The sequence below is a fragment of the Pseudorasbora parva genome, chromosome 24 (genome assembly GCF_024679245.1).
Source record: "Pseudorasbora parva isolate DD20220531a chromosome 24, ASM2467924v1, whole genome shotgun sequence".
In the NCBI taxonomy this organism is placed as follows: Eukaryota; Metazoa; Chordata; class Actinopteri; order Cypriniformes; family Gobionidae; genus Pseudorasbora; species Pseudorasbora parva.
The window spans coordinates 34,335,532-34,358,348 of record NC_090195.1 but is presented as its reverse complement, the minus strand read 5'-3'; the positions used below and the strand labels follow the sequence as shown (position 1 = coordinate 34,358,348).

At 39.6% G+C, this 22,817-nt stretch overlaps 1 protein-coding gene across 3 annotated transcripts in view; it reads right to left on the bottom strand.

The window, feature by feature from the left end:
- The window catches only part of pard3aa (par-3 family cell polarity regulator alpha, a), a 623,737-nt gene that overhangs the window by 137,478 nt on the left and 463,442 nt on the right, over positions 1–22,817 (bottom strand). For all 3 annotated transcript variants that reach the window (XM_067434978.1, XM_067434980.1, XM_067434979.1), the window contains one exon: positions 3,555–3,683. In XM_067434978.1, coding sequence (XP_067291079.1) covers positions 3,555–3,683 — 129 coding nt within the window. The remainder of the gene's footprint in view (positions 1–3,554; positions 3,684–22,817) is intronic.

Below are 22,817 nucleotides of genomic sequence, written 5' to 3'. Positions count from 1 at the left end.
ACGGGTGCGCGGACCAGACAAGCATACCGAGACCTTCTTGAAGGTGAGGTGGTAATTAAATTCGATAATATCCATCATTATTTTTCCTTGTCCTAGATGTATTTATTTACTCCAATTTAAGGCCCCAACTCTTAGCAAAACCATTCATGGGGAACTCATGGGCTGGATGGGCTGGGTTTGCCAGAGCTGAATTTTAGCCCCATTCCAGCCCACAAACTAAATATCTATAAATATAGTATACATGCAGATTCTATATTCAGCCATTTTAATAGCATTACTGCTGAATGATATCAGTATAAATGTGTTTGTGGCAATAACATTTCCTTAAAGCTCCACTGTGTGATATTTTCCCCCATCTAGCGGTGTAAAGCTATATGACTATCGAGTGAATAAAAGTTTCTCTACCTCTCAATTCTGATTTCGTTTTAACTCCTACGGTGGCCGATTTAGTCCAAGATTAACACGGCAATCCCCCTCTTCACATTCGACACGGTGCCATCGAGTGTTAAAACACGAAAGGCGAAGCTTGAATTCACGGGTATGTCCCTCTTTGGCTACTGTACTTTCAAGATGGAGGGGCAACATGGCGACCGGCATTCGAACCCCTCACCCGTATGTGTTTTCAATGGCATATTATAAACTTACGAGAATACTTTATTGCGTGAAAGAAGTAAATATACATTAATGAGCACATATATATTTTGAAAGAACTAAGTGTTTTTAGCTGAGAATAAACTAAAAAAGTTACACAGTGTAGCTTTAATTAAAGTTTGGAAGGACATGAGGTTGAAAAAATGAAATATTTGGGTGAACTCTTCTTTAACATCACTACGACCATCAGCCTAATACTAATAAGCGGACAAGGATTCTTGGAGAATGAAGTCATCCAACAATACGCCAGCATATGTGCTAAAGCCAGCGCTCCTGAGTCGTAGATGAATTTCATAAACATCCTTGAGGGTCAGGTGTGCTAAAAAGCAGACTGTGCCCTCCCTGCCAGAAATAGATAGGCTAATGGTGGCGCGTTATGAAAATTAATCTAGCCAACCTTTGCGCTGCCTTCTCTTTCTGGATCACTAAAAGCCCCTGTCAAAACGTCAAGTGGAATTAACGATCGGCCGTGTCAGGGGAAGGCTGCGTTTGGCCGCGGCTCGTCTCGCCTGCTCTTCTTCCCGGAGCCCCGCGGCTTGTTTTAGCGTTGCTGGATACATCACCTCCAATAGCCATCAGCGGCACCTATCACCTGATCTATAATTTCATAAGTGTGTAGAAATGGCCTTGTCCCTGTGCCTCGTATAATCAATCAAAGCCCCTGCTCTCGCACGTATGCGCACTCACTCACACACACACACACACACACACGACTGTCTAACCTGTAGCACCGCGTGTAATAACACCCTTAAAAATAAGGCTGTAATTGATTTTCCTAGCTGTCAGTTTCCCTGGCGAGAGACTTTGAATATCGCATCACCATGAGCCGGCCGGGCAGATTATTATTATAACAGACCGATTTCCCTTAAGGATTCCCCGCTATCAACTCAAGGAAAATGGCAGAGGTGAGAAAACGGAAAAGGAAAGATAACAGAGGGCTCCAGCGCAAACTAACTAAACAATAACGCAAAGGGCAATGTGGGAAATATGAAAGACAAATCCGGACAAATGACTGTAAATAAGAGCAGGGGTTCGCCGGCCAACGCTTATCTCCCGACATTGCTGTTGGTTTTCCCGCCTCTTCGAGCTCCAGGTGGTAGACTCATAAGAGCGGGCCCAGAAAGCCTGCTGTCTTTGGGGGAGAGCTGGCAATGTGTTGGGCTCGCAGCCAAATCCCGGATCCCAATGCCCATAGAGGAGAGTGTCACAGACAAGACAAGCGCTTAGAAACGGGTTCAGATGTTCCTTTGAGTGGACTCAGGCTTATTGTCATCGCAGGGCCTGAGCAATGCCTCTGCTAAAGATGGGATTCTGCCTATTGTTGTGTTTCAATTATGTGGCATCATCGACAACAAAGTGCATTTGTTTTATGGCTGGATAATGTGAAGGCAGATCCAAACACACATTTTAAAGCCATTTTCTACAAATGCATGTGAATATATGTGCATGTGAACTTATCAAAAATACAAGGAACAATGTTCAGCGTCATTACTCCAGTCTTCAGTGTCACATGATCCTTCAGAAATCATTCTAATACGCTGCTCAAGAAACTTCCCTGATTATTATCAATGTTGAAAACAGTTATGATGCATTTTGAGTTCAGGATTCTCTGATAAACACAAACGTCAAACAAACACCGTATATTTGAAATAGGAATGTTTTGTAACAATCCTGAATAAACATATTTTCTTTTTTTAACAAATTGCATAAATACCTTAACCTAGTTCAGTGTTGTGTTCTTCCCTCATATATGTGTGTGTGTGTGTGTGTGTGTGTGTGTGTGTGTGTGTGTGTGTGTGTGTGTGTGTGTGTGTGTGTGTGTGTGTGTGTGTGTGTGTGTGTGTGTGTGTGTGTGTGTGTGTGTGTGTAAAAAAATATATAATTATAAAATTAAGAGACCACTTAACATTGAGAAATCAATGCTAAGTGGTCTCTTAATTTTTTACAGAGCTGTATATAAAACAATCAAATATTAATAAGCAGTGGTTTCAAATCGATTAATTACCATTAATCACATCTAAATTAAAAGTTTTTGTTTATATATTATTATATTTATATGTATTGTATCTCTCTCTCACACTCACATTTGGTGTAAACAAAAACTGCTATGTAATATGCGATTAGAAATATAATATAATATAATATAATATAATATAATATAATATAATATAATATAATGCTTTCAAATCGATTTATTGCAATTAATCGCATATTACATAGCAGTTTTTGTTTAAACAATATGTGAGTGTAAGAGAGAGATACAATACATATAAATATAATAGTATATAAACAAAAACTTTTAAGTTAGATGTGATTAATGGCAATTAATCGATTTGAAAGCACTAATAATATAATAACCAAATAATACATTGTTTTACCTTCATTATATTATATTATATTATATTATATTATATTATATTATATTAAATTATATTATATTACATTTCTAATTCAAATGACCGCTCTGCTTTTACTAATCTTTGTTTGTTTTAGAGAGAAAAGAACGTCTGCCTAGAAACAATAATATAATATCATAATTTGAGAGACAGGGAAGTGAAATGGCTAAAAATGTGTCTCACGCTGTAACAAAAATAACAACATCCGTTTCATTCAGTCCCTCGCTAAGGGCCTCCATTTAGTCCACGGCCCAAAAGAACCTCCATTATCAGGTCGGTTCCTTCCGTTCAGGAGCACAAAAGAAACAAACAATCCATACATGATCAATTTAATGTACCGTTATAAAAGCTCTTGCCCGTTTACACCAATGACATCTAAGAGCTTTCCTAGAACTTTTACCTCCCAGGATGCCATTTACTTAATTAGACAGTTTGCTAATTTTCCGGGCAGCGGTGGTTAGGCTTAATTGAGAGGCTTTTTACGAGGACCAGGATGCAAACGCTCACCTCTCCTGTTCTAGCCTCATTCTCTGCATCTCCTCTTCAGTGGCCTGAGTTTCCTCCATCTTGCTTTTGCTGGACCCCCTCCGCTCCATCTTGACTCCTTGCCTCTCGTCTTTGCGGTTTTTGCCAAACCTGTGACGGCAGAGACAGAGTGTGGGATGAATTAGGATGGACTTCTAGATTGTTTGTGTTTGATATGGTTAAAGAAGTAAACCTTTCTTTCTTTCTTTCTCGTTTCAATAAGAGCACTGAGATACCTAGAGGAAATTAAACTGTCAGAATACTTGACATATCAAAAAGAGGAACGGCCAAGTATGACAACTTTAGATTCTGCACATCCTTTCCATTTCCCATAAAACTTCTGCAATAAAAAAGTAACTTCTAATCTTTAAAAAAAGAGTAGCAGGTAATATAATAAACAACACTATAATTGTCTGCATTTTACCATTCCCTACCATATTCTACTGGTATAAAGTCACACTAGTAATGTCAGTCAGTAATAATGAAAACAATTGGAAATTATGCACCATGCTTTCTTCTGAAATTTTACTCATGCTTCAGTTATATAGTAATATTCAGTAATATTCAGGGTTCAGTAGAAACAAATCTCTTTCAGCAGTATTTGTGGCAGTATTTTGATGATTACCACGAAGTTAGTTTCAATTTGCCCTTCCCTTTACACAACAACAATACATCTGGGTTACAGTATGGTGCTTAAAACTGAAGTGAATGGGGCAAATCCATAAACATAAAATAAGTGTTATCAAGTCGATTATTTGCGATTAATCATGATTAATCACATCTAATCAAATAAACGTGTTTTAAACAATTGTGTGTGATATCTATGTACACACACACACAATGTAGTTTTTCCATGTTTTATGGGGACTTTCCATAGGCCTAATGGTTTATATACTGTACAAACCGTATTTTCTATCCCCTTACACTGCCCCTGCCCCTAAACCTACCCATCACACACACACACACACACACACACACACACACACACACACACACACACACACACACACACACACACACACACACACACACACACACACACACACACACACACACACACACACACACACACACACACACACACACACACACACACACACACACACACACTTTAATGTAAGATGCGATTAATCGTGACTACGGTCCATTATCAATAGTGTAGCGATGTATGAAACGCAACTTACTTCCAACCTAGGCAGCTTTTTATTGGTAAATGTGATAAATTCACATATTTAAAAATCAACAAACATAAATCTGATGCTGAATATGCATGAAGAGCGAGACCTCCCTTTTGCCTGAGGAATTTTGCTGTACAAGGTAAATGTGACACCATTATGCCAGAGATGCTTTCAGTTGAGTCCTTTAAGGACACTGACAACAATAACTATTACCCTGTGCTTATAGTATGCATGTATGTATGTATATTATATTATATTATATTATATTATATATATATATATATATATATATATATATATATATATATATATATATATACATACTGGATACAGTCTTTGGGGACTGATAACACACACACACACACACACACCTATACATATGTGTGTGTTATCAGTCCCCAAAGACTTTATCCAGCTAACTTCCTCAACCTTTGTCCCTTTCCTGATGTGAAATCTTAAATGGTTACACTGTCCTGCCTTTGGACAGGATGTGGTATAGACAGGCTTCTCAGTCTATGGAACAACATCGTGTGGTTATCAACAGTTTCCCTTTGGGATTCAAAAGGGCTCCAAGGCATGCGGATAACGTCTCAAAATCCTGTGCTTCTGAGCGATGTCATTTCCTGCACACTAGTAGTTTTGGCTTGAGGGAAGGCGTGAGGAGTTACAGATTGTGGTCAGTTCTTCCAGTCAAAGCAAGTCTCGCAACATAAGTTTCCAATAACGCATTAAGTCTTGGGGAGTTTTTTGTGGGTCTTATGCAGTAAATAGAATCACTGGGGGTGATAATCAAACTTTGTACAATAACTGAGAGTTAGGCGACAATATGAATTAGTGCCTCCAATAAACGTACATTTCCATTCAATGAAAGTAATCATTTTCATTGACTAAGTTGCTTTCTTGTGACGCCTACACTGAAATGCAGCATGCACATTGATTATGAAAATTGGATTACCAAAGAAAAACTCTCTTCAGTAGTCGGTGAATGGATGTGCAATGGCTCATGCCATCAATCTGATTTCTACACCATACTAACCACTGTAACCCAAGTTTATTTTCTGAACTCTCTTGCCAAGGTTCAGCGGAGACCCCAAAAACACAAACTTTCCCCCTAACAGAATTATGTCAGACGGGGTTGATTTAGGTCCACTGGATCGAATGAATTCATGAAATGGGAAACCCTTTCCCCCAAATATGTTTATTGTTCTACTTTAGACATGTTGCTACATCACTCGAATGACTCTCGAAACACAGGATTGTGGGAGATATTTTCTTTTGGTTTCATAAGCGCCAAACTTTCCACTTTTGTCCCTTCGATACTGTACATTACCTGATTAATTAATCAACAAATGGCCTGGGTCTCTGCGTAAAAGTCTGCCACACGCATGCTAATAACAGCGGGGCTCAATCTATCACAGCTCTCGCTGACAACCCACCGTACATCTCAAGGACTTTTTCATTAACTCTCCTTAAATAATCTTCCTTTTCACCATGTCTTTCTCCATAGCCCATCCCTCTCTTAAAATGACACGTGGAGAGATATGCCGAGAGGGAGGTGTGGATTTTGAAGGGCTAATCGATGAGACTATTTCAAACTTCTAAGCTCGACGGCACACAAACAAGTAAGGCTGAATGGCTCTTTCAAAGCATTGTGGACTAAAATGAATGCAAATTCTCTAACCCTTACAGTGAAACTCCTGTGGGAGTCAACGTCTATTTGCAGATGAAATGGACCACGGCTGTACTTCTAAACGTCCCTGGGGAGCGACCACGGTATTTTATTCATCTCTACAATGCCTGAGGCTTTAAGCGTAATTGTCATTAACAAATGGAGACTGAAACTACAGAGACTGTAATGAACAACAAGAGTTTTAATTGATGCGCAGACAGTACTTCTGTGACCTTCTCTCCCAGTTCATGTCTTTCATTTTGCAAAACATCGAAACTAACGCACTCTGGCATGATCCCTAGACCTCAAATTGAGTGTGTTTTCACAATCAATCATCTTTACAAGAACCTCTAATAAAACCGCCAAGAATTGGCTTGACGAGTACAATATTTGCTAGTAGTAAACAGGTGATGATAGTGTAAGGGGCATTCTCAAATTTGGATATAATAATTAAATAATTATATAATGAATGGAAAAATTGTGTAAAGTTTCGGCTATGTCCAAAACATCAGGTTGAGTGAATGATTCAATGACTTACTCACTGGATTAATCAGCATTTTTCCGAACAAATCTCTTGAATGAATGATTCAACGACAAACACATTTCTTAACATTAACTTGTTATTTGAAGTTCTATGTTGCTTTCAAAAGGTTGTTCACTGCATTTTGATCATATATATATATATCAGTGTTAAATGTGCACTTTGTAGGATTTTTGCAGTAAAATATCCAAAAACCACCAGGCCAGTGTCATATAATTTGCTCAGTTGAGTTCTTACAATATCCCCAATGTTTCCAACTATTTGTAAACTGTGAGAAAAAATATATTTTAACCAATGATCTGAGACGCGTCTGAGGGAGTCACCTGCCAATTGTGTCATATCTGTGTTACCCTCGTTTTCTGGTTTTATTCTGCAGAAGCGCTTTACTCTTAGCAATGTGAACAAGTGTCACAGCAGCCACCGGGCGGACAGAGTAACGTCATAACATCATTTTAAACACACTCAAATGGATCTGATATGATCAACAGAGCTGCGTTACCCCATACTCATGCGGAAAAGCGGAAATAGCACCGGCGACTGTGTCCCGTCATAATAAAAGTCCATCTGCTCACTCGCTTGCATTCAATCGCTCCAGCGGCCTCGCTCAGCTCCACAACACTCGCTCCTGCTCTGCTTCACACTACAGTAACATTAATAATCACATTCATGAACATGATTTCTGCCAGAGTCCTATCCCGATTCTTCTCCACCGGCTGTGAGGTGAAGACCACATGTCCCAAGATGCTGCGCTCAAACCAGGCGTCATCAAAATACGCCTCTGTTTTGTATAGGCGCCCTCTAGCGGACAGAAAAGTTATATAGTGTAGCTTTAATATCCAAAATATACACTTTTATCCCAGTAATTCTGTGATAGTTTGAATATGTGTAACTAGTGTTGTCACGATACCAAAATTATGACTTCGATACGATACCAGACTAAAATATCGATATATCGATACTAAATCGATACCACAGTAAAAAAAAAAAAAAAAAAGATAAGATGCTTAATATGACAACTGAACTTGTTATTATTGTTATTTTTTACTAAAAATTCATGTGGCCAGCATGTTCCTTAGGGTTGGGCATCATTTTGTTTTGAACAATTATTGATCAATTGATCAATTACTATTAAAATTATCTCAAATTTTTGCTATCTCAATGTATTTTTTACAATGGGGTAACATAATTGTGTTGCAATACCTTACACACAGCACAAGAAAGCTTGATTTCGAATGGTAAATTGAATTTAAAAAGACGAGTATGCAGTAATAAAATAAGAACAAATAAACAGATTACAAACAATAGCACAAATAAATGCAATAGAATAGAAGATGCAAATTAAATAGACTGCTTTATTTTTTCAGGTATACATTTTTTCAGGTAGGTCTAACATTTAGATAAGAAACTGAATAAAAAAATGCATAGTAATTACATTTAAAACAACATTGGATAATGTTCTTTGTAAAAAATTCAACAGCGTACAGATGAAACTATTAAAGTTACACAAGTTGATCAGTCAAGAGCAGTTGATCGTTTGTCTTTTTGTAGTTTGAATAACAAATGACTGCGGTCCCTTTAAGACTCATGGATCATAAACACTGTTCCTGTTACTCATTCTTCATTTCTTCCTGAACTGTTTGCGACTGTGTTAACGTTAATACTCTTCCAGATGTGCACTGATAATTCTTTGAGTGTATTTGACCAATAATATGCTGGAAAAAGAAGCAAAGGTTTGCACTTGTATCATGTCAGAGGCGGCTTTATTACGGTAGGCTGTGTGTGTGCGCTTCAGATGTCAGCACGAAATCTGCGGGGATTAGTAGAATTAATTTATGTGCAATCCCGCGCGAAATTCAGACCGATCACACACTAACACTAACACACTGTCATTAGGGCTGGGATAAACGATTATTTTTTAAACGATTAATCTGGCGATTATTTTTTCGATGCATCGATTAATCTAACGATTCATTTTTCCTGTCCGATTCGGTTACGATTCGATTCGATTACCGATTATCTCCCCATTAATTGCCTAATAGCAATTTATACATGTTGATTTAAATTATCTGAATGAAAAAACGAATTCCTTAACATTGCAATATATGTTTATTGCTCTTAAAATTCCAAAGTAAGACTATACAAGAGCAATGCATTCAATAAAACCTTGAAAACATAAAGTAGGCTACACACACACACACACACACACACACACACACACACACACACACAAATAAATAAGTATTAACCTACAACAAAGACACATATTATACGATTTTTCTATGTATGCAACTCAGCCTACAGGCTATGCCCATCGATTAAATATCAACAAGTTGGTTAATCAAATCTGGGGACACACTGCAAGCGTGAGCGTCTCGGCTGCGTGGAGTGTCCGTTTTTATTTCGGCTCCCATGTTAACAGGTTCTGCACACTGACTGTGACGCGCGGAAAACGCGTGCATGCTACAAATAGAAGAGCGCCTATTTTTCACGTGTGTTGGGAGCATCTCCAGGCAAAATAGAATAGGAAAAGATGTTTATATATCATTTTGACACGAATACATATTATTAAATTACATTTTCATGTTTGAAAGTCTGTAGGTTTACATAAATGCAGATATAGGCCTAATTGTAATAATAAAAAACGACAATTATCGATTTTGAAATATTGCAACTGTCAATACAGAACGAAATATTCTGTAGCCTATTTTGCCGTCAATACCATAGATATGTGGCTACTCCCGACGTTTTCTTTGCTGTATCAGTAGGCTATTTCTGTTTAACATTAGGGATAGGGCTTCCCTCCGCATCAATAGCAACAGCAGCGCCGCGTCAGACACGCTTCTAGTGTGCAAAGGCAGAGAAAACGCCACACAGCCCCGTGGCTGACCCGCAACAGAAACGCCACGCGCATCCGCGGCATGACAGTGAAAAAAGTTACATGTAGCTTATGCAGTGCATTATGGGCGCCAATATTCCGTTTAAAACCGGAATAGTCCTGGGATGAAACTGCTCACTTAGAGGATGGATACCCTCGGTCACATCAGCGCGATTAGACATTGAACATTTTAAATTTAAAACAGCTTATTATGTAGGTAACGTAGCCAATGTGTCCGATGCTTTCACTTGATGCAAACGTTTGTTTTTGTGATTAAAATACATCAAATATTACCAAAACATCTGTCTTCCTGTGTGCAGAAATTTGTTTATGTAGCCGTGACAACAAAACGCATGCGCGCATGCCTGTGATGCTCCGTGCGCACCGCGCGCCAACCCCATAGACTGTGGCCAACCCGCAAGCCTTGCACTTCTGAAAGTCTGAGGAGCCACTCGTGTTGCTACCATAGATATACATAATAAATAATATACTTAATTACATAATATACTTTATTATGTACATCTATGGTTGCTACTACTCTCCGGCGCCGCCATCTTTATTTTGAGTCTGACGAATCGACGCGCATATTTTGCGTTGACGTATTTTTTGCGTTGTCCCAGCCCTAACTGTCATGAGGAAAAAGTCCAGCAGAACGCGCGTTCGCCGTGCTCAGAGGTTAACCGGGCTGAGTGAGAATATGCCGGTGTGTGTCAACTCGCTGACGGTCAGAGAGGAGAGCGCAGCTGGTATCGATACTGTAAAAACTGAGAATCGTATCGTTTCAGATATTCCAGTATCGATATATATCGAAATATCGATATTTTTGACAACACTATGTGTAACATAAATAATGATACTGTGTCGTTGAAAAGACAAAATCCCTTAACATGACAAATTTTCTCTCTGGATCAGCTGAATGCTCTGGTGTGATTTTGTCAAAGGTTTAATAGACTTGTTGCAGAATATAAGATCGCTTGGGTGTTTGAATCAAGATCACAATCTCTACCGCCTACTGAGACGGTCTTTGTTCACATTTTGGTTGTTGTGTTTACATTATTTTGTAAGCCAAAAGTCCTGCCAAAATTCTAAGAGCCCTAAAATGACTCAATTATGAGGCACTTTTTCATAGTCTGAAGAATCAGAAATCGTTTTTGCCATGCACGGCCATGTGTAGGGGAGCTTTTACAAACAGGTCTGGCCTCAACACAACACAGCCAGGCCAAACGATCTGAACAATGCCTAATAGCTTCAACAGTATTTCCCTGTCTATACTACACAGAAACAGAGCAAGCTGAATGACACCGACATAATTAAGTGGTAAACGAATCAGAGACAGCACAATAGACAGCCATACATGGAGACAATGTTCTTTGTCCTTTTGTTCTTCAGCTGAATGAGCTTGAATCAGAGCTATTGGCTTTGGCTGGGCTGTGTTGCTGAGCGGCTGGCAGAGCTTCAGCAGGTCAGAGTCAATGTCAGCAGTAATAACGCCGGCCTGATGGAGCTGAGCTGGACTCAGCAGTAGGTGAACAGTCTATTTGTCGAGAAGTTTTAAAGCTGTTTGCTCAGGCCCTCGGGGTCAGTTTACCGCTTACTCACACCATCCTATTGCACATGGCATTGTGTGAACGATTCAGAGGTTTCAATGTATCGAAGATACAACAGTGTTTTCAAAGTTATAAAGCCCTAACAACCACATCGAACATCGGCAGAGCAATCTCCTACCAACAGCACAGAACACCTTAACAACCATCTACACATTTCCTAACAACCATCTAGAACACCTTAGCAACCACATATCTATTTCCTGTAAATTGTCCAGAACACCTTAGCAACCATCTATAAATGTTCAACAACCACCCAGAATACATTAGCAACCACGTAGCAATGCTCTGGAAACCACCCAAAACCTTATCAACCATACACTGTAAGAAAAAAAGGTACAGGGCTGTCACTGGGGTGGTACCCTATGGTATAAAACAGAAAAGGTATTAACATGTACCTTTACGGTACTAATACACACTCTTAAAGTACTGATACGTACCTTTTAAGGTATTAATATGTACCATTTAGGTGAGTAAGGTACAAAGATTAACCGTTTCGCTTTTGTACCTTAGGGTACCGCCCCAGTGACAGAACTGTACCTTTTTTTCTGACAATGTATGGCAATACCTTGGTAACCACCCAGAACACTACAATATCCGCATAGCAATGTCCTAAAAAACAACTTGGTAATTATCTAAAAATGTTCTGGCAACTACCCAGAACATCTTATCAATCATATACACATTGATTAGCACAATCCAGAAAACAAGAGCAACGCCCTTGCAGCCACCTTACCAATTATCTAAAAATGTCCTAAAACCACCCAATTCATCTTAACAAAAACAATAGCAACAATATGACAACTACCCAGAACACCTTAGCAACCACATTGAAACACCCTGGCAACCCCACAACAATGCTCTAGCAACCACCCAGCAACACACTGACAACCACCCAGAACACCTTAGCATATCCATACCACCCAGAACACCTTGGCAACCATCTAAAAATGTCAACGCAACCATTTAAAACACCTAAGCAGCCACATAGCAATGTGTTGAGAACCACCTAGAACAGCCTAGCAACAATTAAAAATGCCCTAGCAACAATCCAAAACAAATTGGCAAACATATATGCCCTGGCAACAATCCAGAACACCTTAAAAACAACATAGCACACCCTGTCAACCACCCAAAACACCTTAGCGTCTACATACTGCAGCAATTGTCTGGGAATCACCCAGAACACCTTAGCAACGATCTAAAAACGTATTGCAGCCATCTAGAACACTTTAGTCACCACATAATATGTTGATAACCATACAGAACACCCTAGCACCAATCCAGAACAAATTGGGGAAAAAAAATACATATATGCCCTGGTAACAATCCAGAACACCTTAAAAACAACATAGCAACACCCTTGCAACCAACCATAACACCTTAGCAACCATCACAAAATGTTAGTGATGGCAATCATCACACATTTTTTAGTTAGTGTTATCTACAGTAGCATCAAGTACAAAACAAAGGAAATCCCCCTAACCTGAGTAAAGTAACACAATAGTGCTTTGTGTATGCCATTCGTACACACTGCCACTGACTTCATCATAAAGTGTGGTCTCCAGTTTCCAGAGCACAAAAGTACAGTTTAATGGGCCATCACTAAGCATCTCTCCCCTCTGCTCCTCTGACAGCCATGAGTAATGAGCACCTAAACACCTGCCGGCTTCAGAACACACTCGCAACCTCACACACCAGCCACAGCCACAGCCACACACACACACACACATTTTTTTTTTATATCATGGAGGGACCTCCCATACACTTTGCTATTTAAACAAAACAAATTATAATTACTACACCCCTTCCTCACGGCTTCTGGCAAGTAAGCTATTACCGTAGCATTCACAGTATTTTTGAACTATGTAGTTTGCATACTATGCAATAGTAGTTGGTCATTGAGGATGCGTTCACACTTGTCATGTTTGGTTGGATTAAAACGAACCCTGGTGCAATTGCTTGGTTAGTGCGGTTCATTTGAACACGTGAACGCTGCCATCCAAATTAACCCTGGTGAGCGCTAAAAGACGGGTCTCGGTCTGCTTCCAAACGAACTCCGGTGCGGTTCGAATGATATATGAACGTAACACGGACCAAAGACATGTAAATGAACCAAAAACAGGACGTGATGTCCCAAGATGCCACGCAACAAGTCAGCTGATTCGACGACGGGGAAAGATCAGTATATCCAAAATGAGTAAAGGGCAAACGTGGAGGAATGAGGAGGTAAAGTGCCTCATCAATATTTGGTCTGACAAGCATGTTTCGAAAATGCAAGAAAAAAATGCACAAAAATGCTAAAGTATTCAAAATGTTCAGTGATCCGTTAACGGAATGTGGCTTTAACCAATAGTATCCAGCTGCAGCCCTGCAGCTCACCAGTTTCAGATCACCAGTTTCAGATCACCAGTTTCAGCTCACCAGTTTCAGCTCACCAGTTTCAGATCACCAGTTTCAGATCACCAGTTTCAGCTCACCAGTCTCAGCTCACCAGTCTCAGCTCACCAGTTTCAGATCACCAGTTTCAGCTCACCAGTTTCAGATCACCAGTTTCAGCACACCAGTCTCAGCTCACCAGTCTCAGCTCACCAGTTTCAGATCACCAGTTTCAGCTCACCAGTTTCAGCACACCAGTCTCAGCACACCAGTTTCAGCACACCATTTTCAGTACACCAGTTTCAGCACACCAGTTTCAGCACACCAGTTTCAGCACACCAGTCTCAGCACACCAGTTTCAGCACACCAGTTTCAGCACACCAGTTTCAGCACACCAGTTTCAGCACACCAGTCTCAGCACACCAGTCTCAGCACACCAGTTTCAGATCACCAGTTTCAGCACACCAGTCTCAGCACACCAGTTTCAGCACATCAGTTTCAGCACACCAGTTTCAGCACACCAGTCTCAGCACACCAGTTTCAGCACACCAGTCTCAGCACACCAGTTTCAGCACACCAGTTTCAGGACACCAGTTTCAGCACACCAGTCTCAGCACACCAGTTTCAGCACACCAGTTTCAGCACACCAGTCTCAGCACACCAGTTTCAGCACACCAGTTTTAGCACACCAGTTTCAGGACACCAGTTTCAAATCACCAGTCTCAGCACACCAGTCTCAGCACACCAATTTCAGATCACCAGTTTCAGGACACCAGTTTCAGATCACCAGTTTCAGGACACCAGTTTCAGATCACCAGTTTCAGGACACCAGTTTCAGATCACCAGTTTCAGATCACCAGTTTCAGCACACCAGTTTCAGATCACCAGTTTCAGCACACCAGTTTCAGATCACCAGTTTCAGCTCACCAGTTTCAGCACACCAGTTTCAGATCACCAGTTTCAGGACACCAGTTTCAGATCACCAGTTTCAGGACACCAGTTTCAGATCACCAGTTTCAGGACACCAGTTTCAGATCACCAGTTTCAGGACACCAGTTTCAGATCACCAGTTTCAGCACACCAGTTTCAGATCACCAGTTTCAGGACACCAGTTTCAGGACACCAGTTTCAGCACACCAGTCTCAGCTCACCAGTTTCAGCACACCAGTTTCAGCTCACCAGTTTCAGATCACCAGTTTCAGATCACCAGTTTCAGGACACCAGTTTCAGATCACCAGTTTCAGGACACCAGTTTCAGATCACCAGTTTCAGGACACCAGTTTCAGATCACCAGTTTCAGCACACCAGTTTCAAAATCACCAGTTTCAGCACACCAGTTTCAGCACACCAGTTTCAGCACACCAGTTTCAGCTCACCAGTTTCAGCACACCAGTTTCAGATCACCAGTTTCAGGACACCAGTTTCAGATCACCAGTTTCAGGACACCAGTTTCAGATCACCAGTTTCAGGACACCAGTTTCAGATCACCAGTTTCAGGACACCAGTTTCAGATCACCAGTTTCAGCACACCAGTTTCAGATCACCAGTTTCAGGACACCAGTTTCAGATCACCAGTTTCAAATCACCAGTTTCAGGACACCAGTTTCAGATCACCAGTTTCAGGACACCAGTTTCAGATCACCAGTTTCAAATCACCAGTTTCAGCACACCAGTTTCAGATCACCAGTTTCAGGACACCAGTTTCAGATCACCAGTTTCAAATCACCAGTTTCAGGACACCAGTTTCAGCACACCTGCAGCTGGATATATCTCACTTGAACAGAAGTGTGTAACAGTGCATAACAAAAGTTAAGAAGCTGCGTCAACAGTATATAAAAGTGTGTGATGTTCTGTGTCAAAGTGGAAGCTCTGGTGATGAAAACGAGAACATTTTATAGTATGACGAAATGGATCAAATTAAAAATAATGTAGACTTTAAAAATTGAATTTCTGTTATTTCAATAGCAATAATTCAAAGAAAATCAATCTGGCCAACTGAAAAATTTAGATGTGATCAGTCACTTGAACATTTTCACATGTAGACCTGGCACACCTGAAAAGCATCCCTGGTTCTCCTCATCAAAGGACCTGCTGTGAACGGCCGTCTCTTTACAGCAGATCTTCATCAGGAGGAAATCCTGCTGTTTTAAATGTTTTGAACATTTTATGAGCTCTTCATGAGTTTTCAGCTAGTAAAAATAAAACCATACACACGCATAAAATGATGGCGTTTAATCCATTACACAGCGTTGTTTTGAGTGTTCGGTAAGCAACTCCTACTTCATAAACGCCGACCAATCAGGTTGTGCACTCTAAATAATGCTGGGTTATTTTTAACCCAAAATGCTGGGCTAAGACTGTTGGGTAATTTTTGTTGGTTTATTTGATCACATTTTAAACACCATTGGGTAGTTTCAAATTCCCAGTCGTTGGGTTAAACCAGCTGGGTCGCAATGCTTGGTTGATTCTACCCAGCGCTTGGTTGTCTCACGTGCTTCCCGCCTTGATTCGTTTAAATTCGCTCCCAAACTGTCATTTTGAAAGGACAATGCAAAAGGCAAAGCCGCTGGTTGGAGATGTCTTAAGATAAGTTCATATGTTTTCATTAATAATCATTTTAATTAGCATAATTATATATTTTTTTTCTTCTTCGCGGCAACAATTCTTAAGCTAACATGACGTTAAGACGACAAAAGTTTTACCTCAGAATCCGATGCAATGTACTGACGATGTGAGACGATAGATTAATACAGTTTGTGATTACACAGAACCATGATCCCCTTACGAAAATTAAACATGTTTGTATGTAGGGATGTCACAAGTACCGGTACTTCGGTACCAAGTAAGTTACATACTGAAATGTTAAAAATGTGACGATAGTATCTGTATAGCATCAACTCACAAGTAGATCCCGCAGCTACGTTCAGTCGCATCACGCAGGGCTCCAGACTAACGTTAGCCGAATATGTACGAGTGTCTGTGTATTAAATACTATTTAAATATTAACATTACTCTTCCATGTTTTGCGTCTCTGTAAATGACGGGGTGCGTGTCATCATGAACACAGACACTCAAAGGTCACGGCAACCCGTCAAAATAAAAGTTCGATTTAAAAGTGAATAAATTGACAGAATATATTAGGTTTGTAGTTGTCATTGTTGCCAATTTTAACACATTTGTGTGTTGCACCATTTGTCAAGCAATAAAAATGATTGTTTTAAGTGTCTAAACATGCATTCTTCATTTGTTCTTTCATGATTGTCTAGTTTTACAGTAGGCTAATGCACAGGAGATTTAAAAAAAAAAAAAAAACAGCAAGAATAATAGCAAATCCATTAATGGTAAACTTTACTACATTTTGGGTTTTCTCAACAGCCCAGCCTGCTGGTTTAAAATGCCACTGGGTTAATTTAACCCAGCATGTGTTCTGTCCAATATTTACCCAGCGCTGGGTTGCCAATTGGGTTGTTTTTAACCCAGCCATTTTTAGAGTATCGAACCAAAGGCTCCCTATGCCTTTGGTTCGATAACTTTAGGTTACGCTAAGCGGACCAGGACTATGTTTTGGACCAAACGAACCGAACTTCAAGTGTGAATGCATCCTGACTCTTACATCTCTGTCTCATTATCTGAGCATCCTCTGTTTACACCAGTAAACAGTAAACTGTGTGCGCGCGCACACACACACACGTTTGGTTTTGTGACACATGGAGACATTCCATAGGCGTAATAGTTTTTATACTGTACAAACCATATTTTCTATCCCCTTACACTGTCCCTAAACCTACCCAACACACACACACACACACACACACACACACACACACACACACACACACACACACACACACAGTTTCTCACAGCAATAGGCCTATGCCACATTCTTCACAATATTCTGCTATTCTTTTCTGACCCTATCCACTTTCTCCCTCTTTTTGTAGCTATTTTCTACACTGGGACCCTAAGGATAAAACTCGTACAGTGTTATTTTTATTTTTACACTTTATTTATTTTATTATGGGTACTTTTGGTTCCCACATGTTTAGACAAAAGATCATGTGTAAACACACACACACCAATTACAGAATCATGGATTAGACTCAATCAAGGCCTCGTATAGGAGAAACCGCAGATGTCAAGGTAGGAGGCAATCGAGCTTTAATGCTCCACAGAACGTTAGTTTACCCGAAGGACCATACTATTATACTCAACAGCCCACGTCTCCAGCTGAATAATGCCATCTCCTCAATCATCCCCTTCATCTCGGTCACCGGCGCTGTCAAATCTAACATTTCACCACACAAAGCAATACATTAAAATAACCTGTTTACACTACGCAGACGTGACACGGGCGTCCGTGTCTACAGCAATCACACCGCACAGCATTTAATGTATTGCATTCCCAAAACAATGTGTTGTGATGAAATGAGTTTTGTTTTTGGCCTCAAAAAGATAAAGGTTTGTGACCTTTAATGTGCAAATATGCATTTGATGGTGCAGACCATGGATGAAACAAAAAAACAATTAGGGCTTTCAATCTAATGAATTCATTTAATGTGATTCATTTATTTCAAAATATGTTAGTTCAATTATTTATTTAAAAACAGCAAGTAAAATACACACACACACACACATATATATATGTATACACACACAAACATATATATATGTACTGTACAAAGTGCAATTATCTATCCATCCATCCATCCATCCATCCATCCATCCATCCATCCATCCATCCATCCATCCATCCACCCACCCACCCACCCACACACACACACACACACACACACACACACACACACACACACACACACACACACACCCATCCATCCATATATATATATATATATAAATAATGTACAGTACAAAGTGCAATTAATTATTAAAATTATTAATTATTTCAATTATTTTCAAAAGCAATATTAAACACAAATTTGGATAATGAATTATTGTATTTTGAATTATTTATTTAACTTACATTATTTTTAAAAAGCAAGTTAAAAATAAAAAAAGTATTAATGTATTTAGTGTGATTAATTATTTATTTTATTTAAATTATTAATTATTATTAAAGAAACCGAAAGTAAAAAAAAATCACTTATTTTATTTAGATTATTGAATAAAAAACAATGAAAATATAATCAAAATATAAAAGTGAGAACATACAGTATGCCATTAAATGTAAAAAAAACAACAAAAAAAACAAAAAACAAACGTGGTGCCAATTTCATATGAATTATTTTGTGGAAAAAAATACGCATGAAGGTCCATCCCCTCCTGTAACAATTTTCCTAATTCAAGCTTGAATTTGTCAGCCCTAAAAAGAACACATTCCTAAACAAATTATATGACCGGTAGTAGTGAAGCTTTATTTAACCAGCTTTATATTTGATACATCATTGTCTATTCACTGTTGTGAGTTTGATGGTTTATATTCTGCTTTTAAGTGAGTGATTCCTCAGCTATATTGATTTACAGAACAGTAATGTACTATATGGCTCCAGTAGACTAACATCATTGTGTCTAAAAGACAAGAGGTCTGATGATACAGTCGTAGACGGACAGATAGACCTTAACTCTGATGCTCTAAACAACAGGATATTGGTTTGATACAAATGCCAATTTGGAGACATTAAGATTGACAACGGATGAAACTGGCGGTAATGCTCAGAGGTAAGACTGATAAGAGTTGAGTTCACAAACACTTCAAGACTTCAGGTTCGTTGAGTAGCCAAAGAGCAGTAGGGTCAGTCCGAATCGAGTCAGTTCAGTGCAATGAGCTTCCTCTCTATAATCACAACAGAGCTGCGATGAAGAAATTAAAGGGTTAGTTCACCCAAAAATGAAATTGATGTCATTAACTCCTCTCCCTAATGTCGTTCCACACCCGTAAGACCTCCGTTCATCTTCACACACAGTTTAAGATATTTTATATTTATGACATTGGCGATCCGAATCATGAATCAATACGCTGATTCATAACCGTTTGAATCTTTATTTGAGGACTGAAAACAAACCCGGAAGAGAAGCCAATGCTGAATAAAGTCGTAGTTTTTGTTATTTTTGGACCCAAATGTATTTTGGATGCTTCAAGAGACTCTAATTAACCCACTGATGTCTCATATGGACTACTGTGATGATGTTTTTATTCCCTTTCTGGACATGGACAGTATAGTGTGCATACACTTGCATACGCTCTCAGACTAAATATAAAATATCTTAAACTGTGTGTGAAGATGAACGGAGGTCTTACGGGTGTGGAGCGACATTAGGGGGAGGAGTTAATGACAGACTTTCATTTTTGGGTGAACTAACCCTTTAAGAAGTGCTATCAATCTGAGAGAGCAAAGCGAGGTCATTTTAAGTCTAACTTTCATTCCAACTACAATATCTACAATAACATGTCACATTTTAAAGATATTGCAATTTATGACAAAATTCTAAATCGATATCCTCGGATTTGGCACCGCACAAGGAATCCATAGAAACCAAGGTCATGATTTTCTGAAAAACTGTTCAAAAGATATAAACAAAATTAGCAATTTTTAAGATTCTTATGACCTGTGTTGTTCCCAAATTTAGCAAGGACCCTCAAATTTGGATCCGACAGGAATGGTGCAACACCGATGTGAGTAAAATGTGTTTTTATATGTGATAGTACTGCATTGTTATATATCGTTCTGCTTATGTGCACGTGTCTAACAGAGCATAGCTTTAGCACGCTGGACTCAGACACGTATGGGCCAGGGCTCGCAAAGCCCGGCAGGCCGATCAATCTCATTATATTCCGTTCTTGTTCTGCTATTCTCTCTCTCTCTCTCTCTCTGTCTCGTTGACATCTGAAGGGCAGCGCGCGCGGTTCGCGCTTATATCGTCCGATCTTACGGGCTATGTGTAATATAAAAATAATAGTCCAATCAGTCGCGTGTCGATGAGAAATAGAACATAGTGTTTGTTTGATAAAGACGTTTACGAGCCCTGTGATCGAGAAAATCGCTCTGGTTGCCGCTTCTTCTTCATTCTCTCCTCTCCCTGAACTGACAGGGTAACTTAAGCTTATTAAATATGCAAATCTTATCCAATCCTAGCCGTGGGCGTTTACTTCCAAGTCTCCAGTGACACGCCCACCAAAACCCAGCGTTCAGGAGAGAGCCTCAAAACCAGTGTAGAAAATAGCCTATTACTGATTAGTTATAATGTTTTTGAATGTAAAAAACGTCATTAGTTGACCTCAAACAACAGTATAAAAAAATAAACTTTAAAATGATGCATCTTAACATTTATTTTTTACATTCCTATTTTGTTTTTGGCAATTCTTTTTAGGTTCTCTTTCACAGATGACTATCACCCAGATATGTGTTTTCTGGAAATGGCACAGAAATATAACCACTACAGAAAATAAAACCTTGGCACATGGACCTTCGCTTCTCTTTGGTGCACCGTCCTTTTTAAAACGGCCCTTCAAAACGGCCCTTAGGAGCCGTCCTGCTCCTAAGGCAAGGCCCCAGTCAGCCACATGTAATTTTAATATCTTCTTGTTAGGGTGGAGAAGAAGAGAAAGACTTCCTGTTCTTCCTGCGTTCTAGTGGCAAGCCGAGGTTGTTCACTCAAGGGCAAAGCGAGGCAGAAATCACAGCCAGCAATGAAAGATGGCTGGTAATATCTAATTAGGAAGAGAGAGAGACAAAACGAATGAGGGAAAGTGCAGGAGCATCAAGTGCCTCTCCAAATTTCCCCAGCCTTTAGTACTTAGCCCATGTTAATGGGAACATCATTATTATATGCCCGAGTCGCTACACCACCACCGTTGCCCGGACGACAAGCTCTGTTGTTTATACTGATGTTATGTGCCAAAGCTCGGCGATTAATCCGGTCCCCGCGGACCTCATTATCCCCGACCTCCAACGCCACACTGCCATTCGGCTGTCAAACCCAGCTTTGGAGAAGGTGCAAAAACGATGGTGCTTTTAACGGCAAATGAAGATATTCCAGTCTTGAGGCGACTCCAGAATTGCCGAGATGTAGACTTGATGGACACGTTGAATCAGTTGGGTTGTTCCTCATGAAGAAAGCATGTCAATTAGGTGCATGGATGGTGCATCCAAGCATCATTATTTCTGTGGTCTAAATTAGAAAAACAAAATACGCAAATTCCAATATCGGAGCACCGGGTTACAGTGGATGTCCTCCTAATTGTGAGGGGCATTTGATGAATATATTTATGATATTACTGCTGGAATCCGGAGGGAGATTTCGATCGAATGGTTATTTCACATACCCTCTTTGTATGCGTACTATATCATAAATATATGCAGCGTTAACCCTTTAATAGGGCTCCCAAAAGGCACATTAGATTTAAGGGATATTGGTGACAAAACCCCCCAAGGAGAACAGAATTAGACTTGCATTTCCAGAAGGAAATACCATTGCTTGCAAGGCAGCAGAACAAGAGCCATAAAACATTTATTTTAGCTTTATGGCACATTTGTTGCCAGGAACAATCGTCAAATATATTTTTGTAGTCTTATTACAACATTTGACTACAGAATGCCACGACTCACTGATCAGCTCACAGAGAGCGGTGTGAAAAAATCACAATTCGGAGTCCAAATAAATGGAAGATAGACGACCGACCGCACTTTAATATGAACGATAAACATCTTAAGTCTAACAAAACAAAACTAACTAATTAAGCAAAACTGCATATTTATGTATGTTCAAGTTGGAATAATTGAAGAAAACTATGAAGAACAAGACATGGTGAGAGGGATTCAAAGGGGTTTGCAAATACTGTGATAATTAATATGCCACACAGCATATACGATTCAAACCGCATTAGCAAAGAGCAAAAATGATCAAACATGGACTCTCGCATGGAAGTGCTGTATTTCATGGAGGGACCCATACTGGCTCTGTCAGCTACTCTGTGGGAGTCATTAGGGCCAAAGATGGCACGGCATAGTTGCAGAACAGTCACAGAACATGATTTTAATATA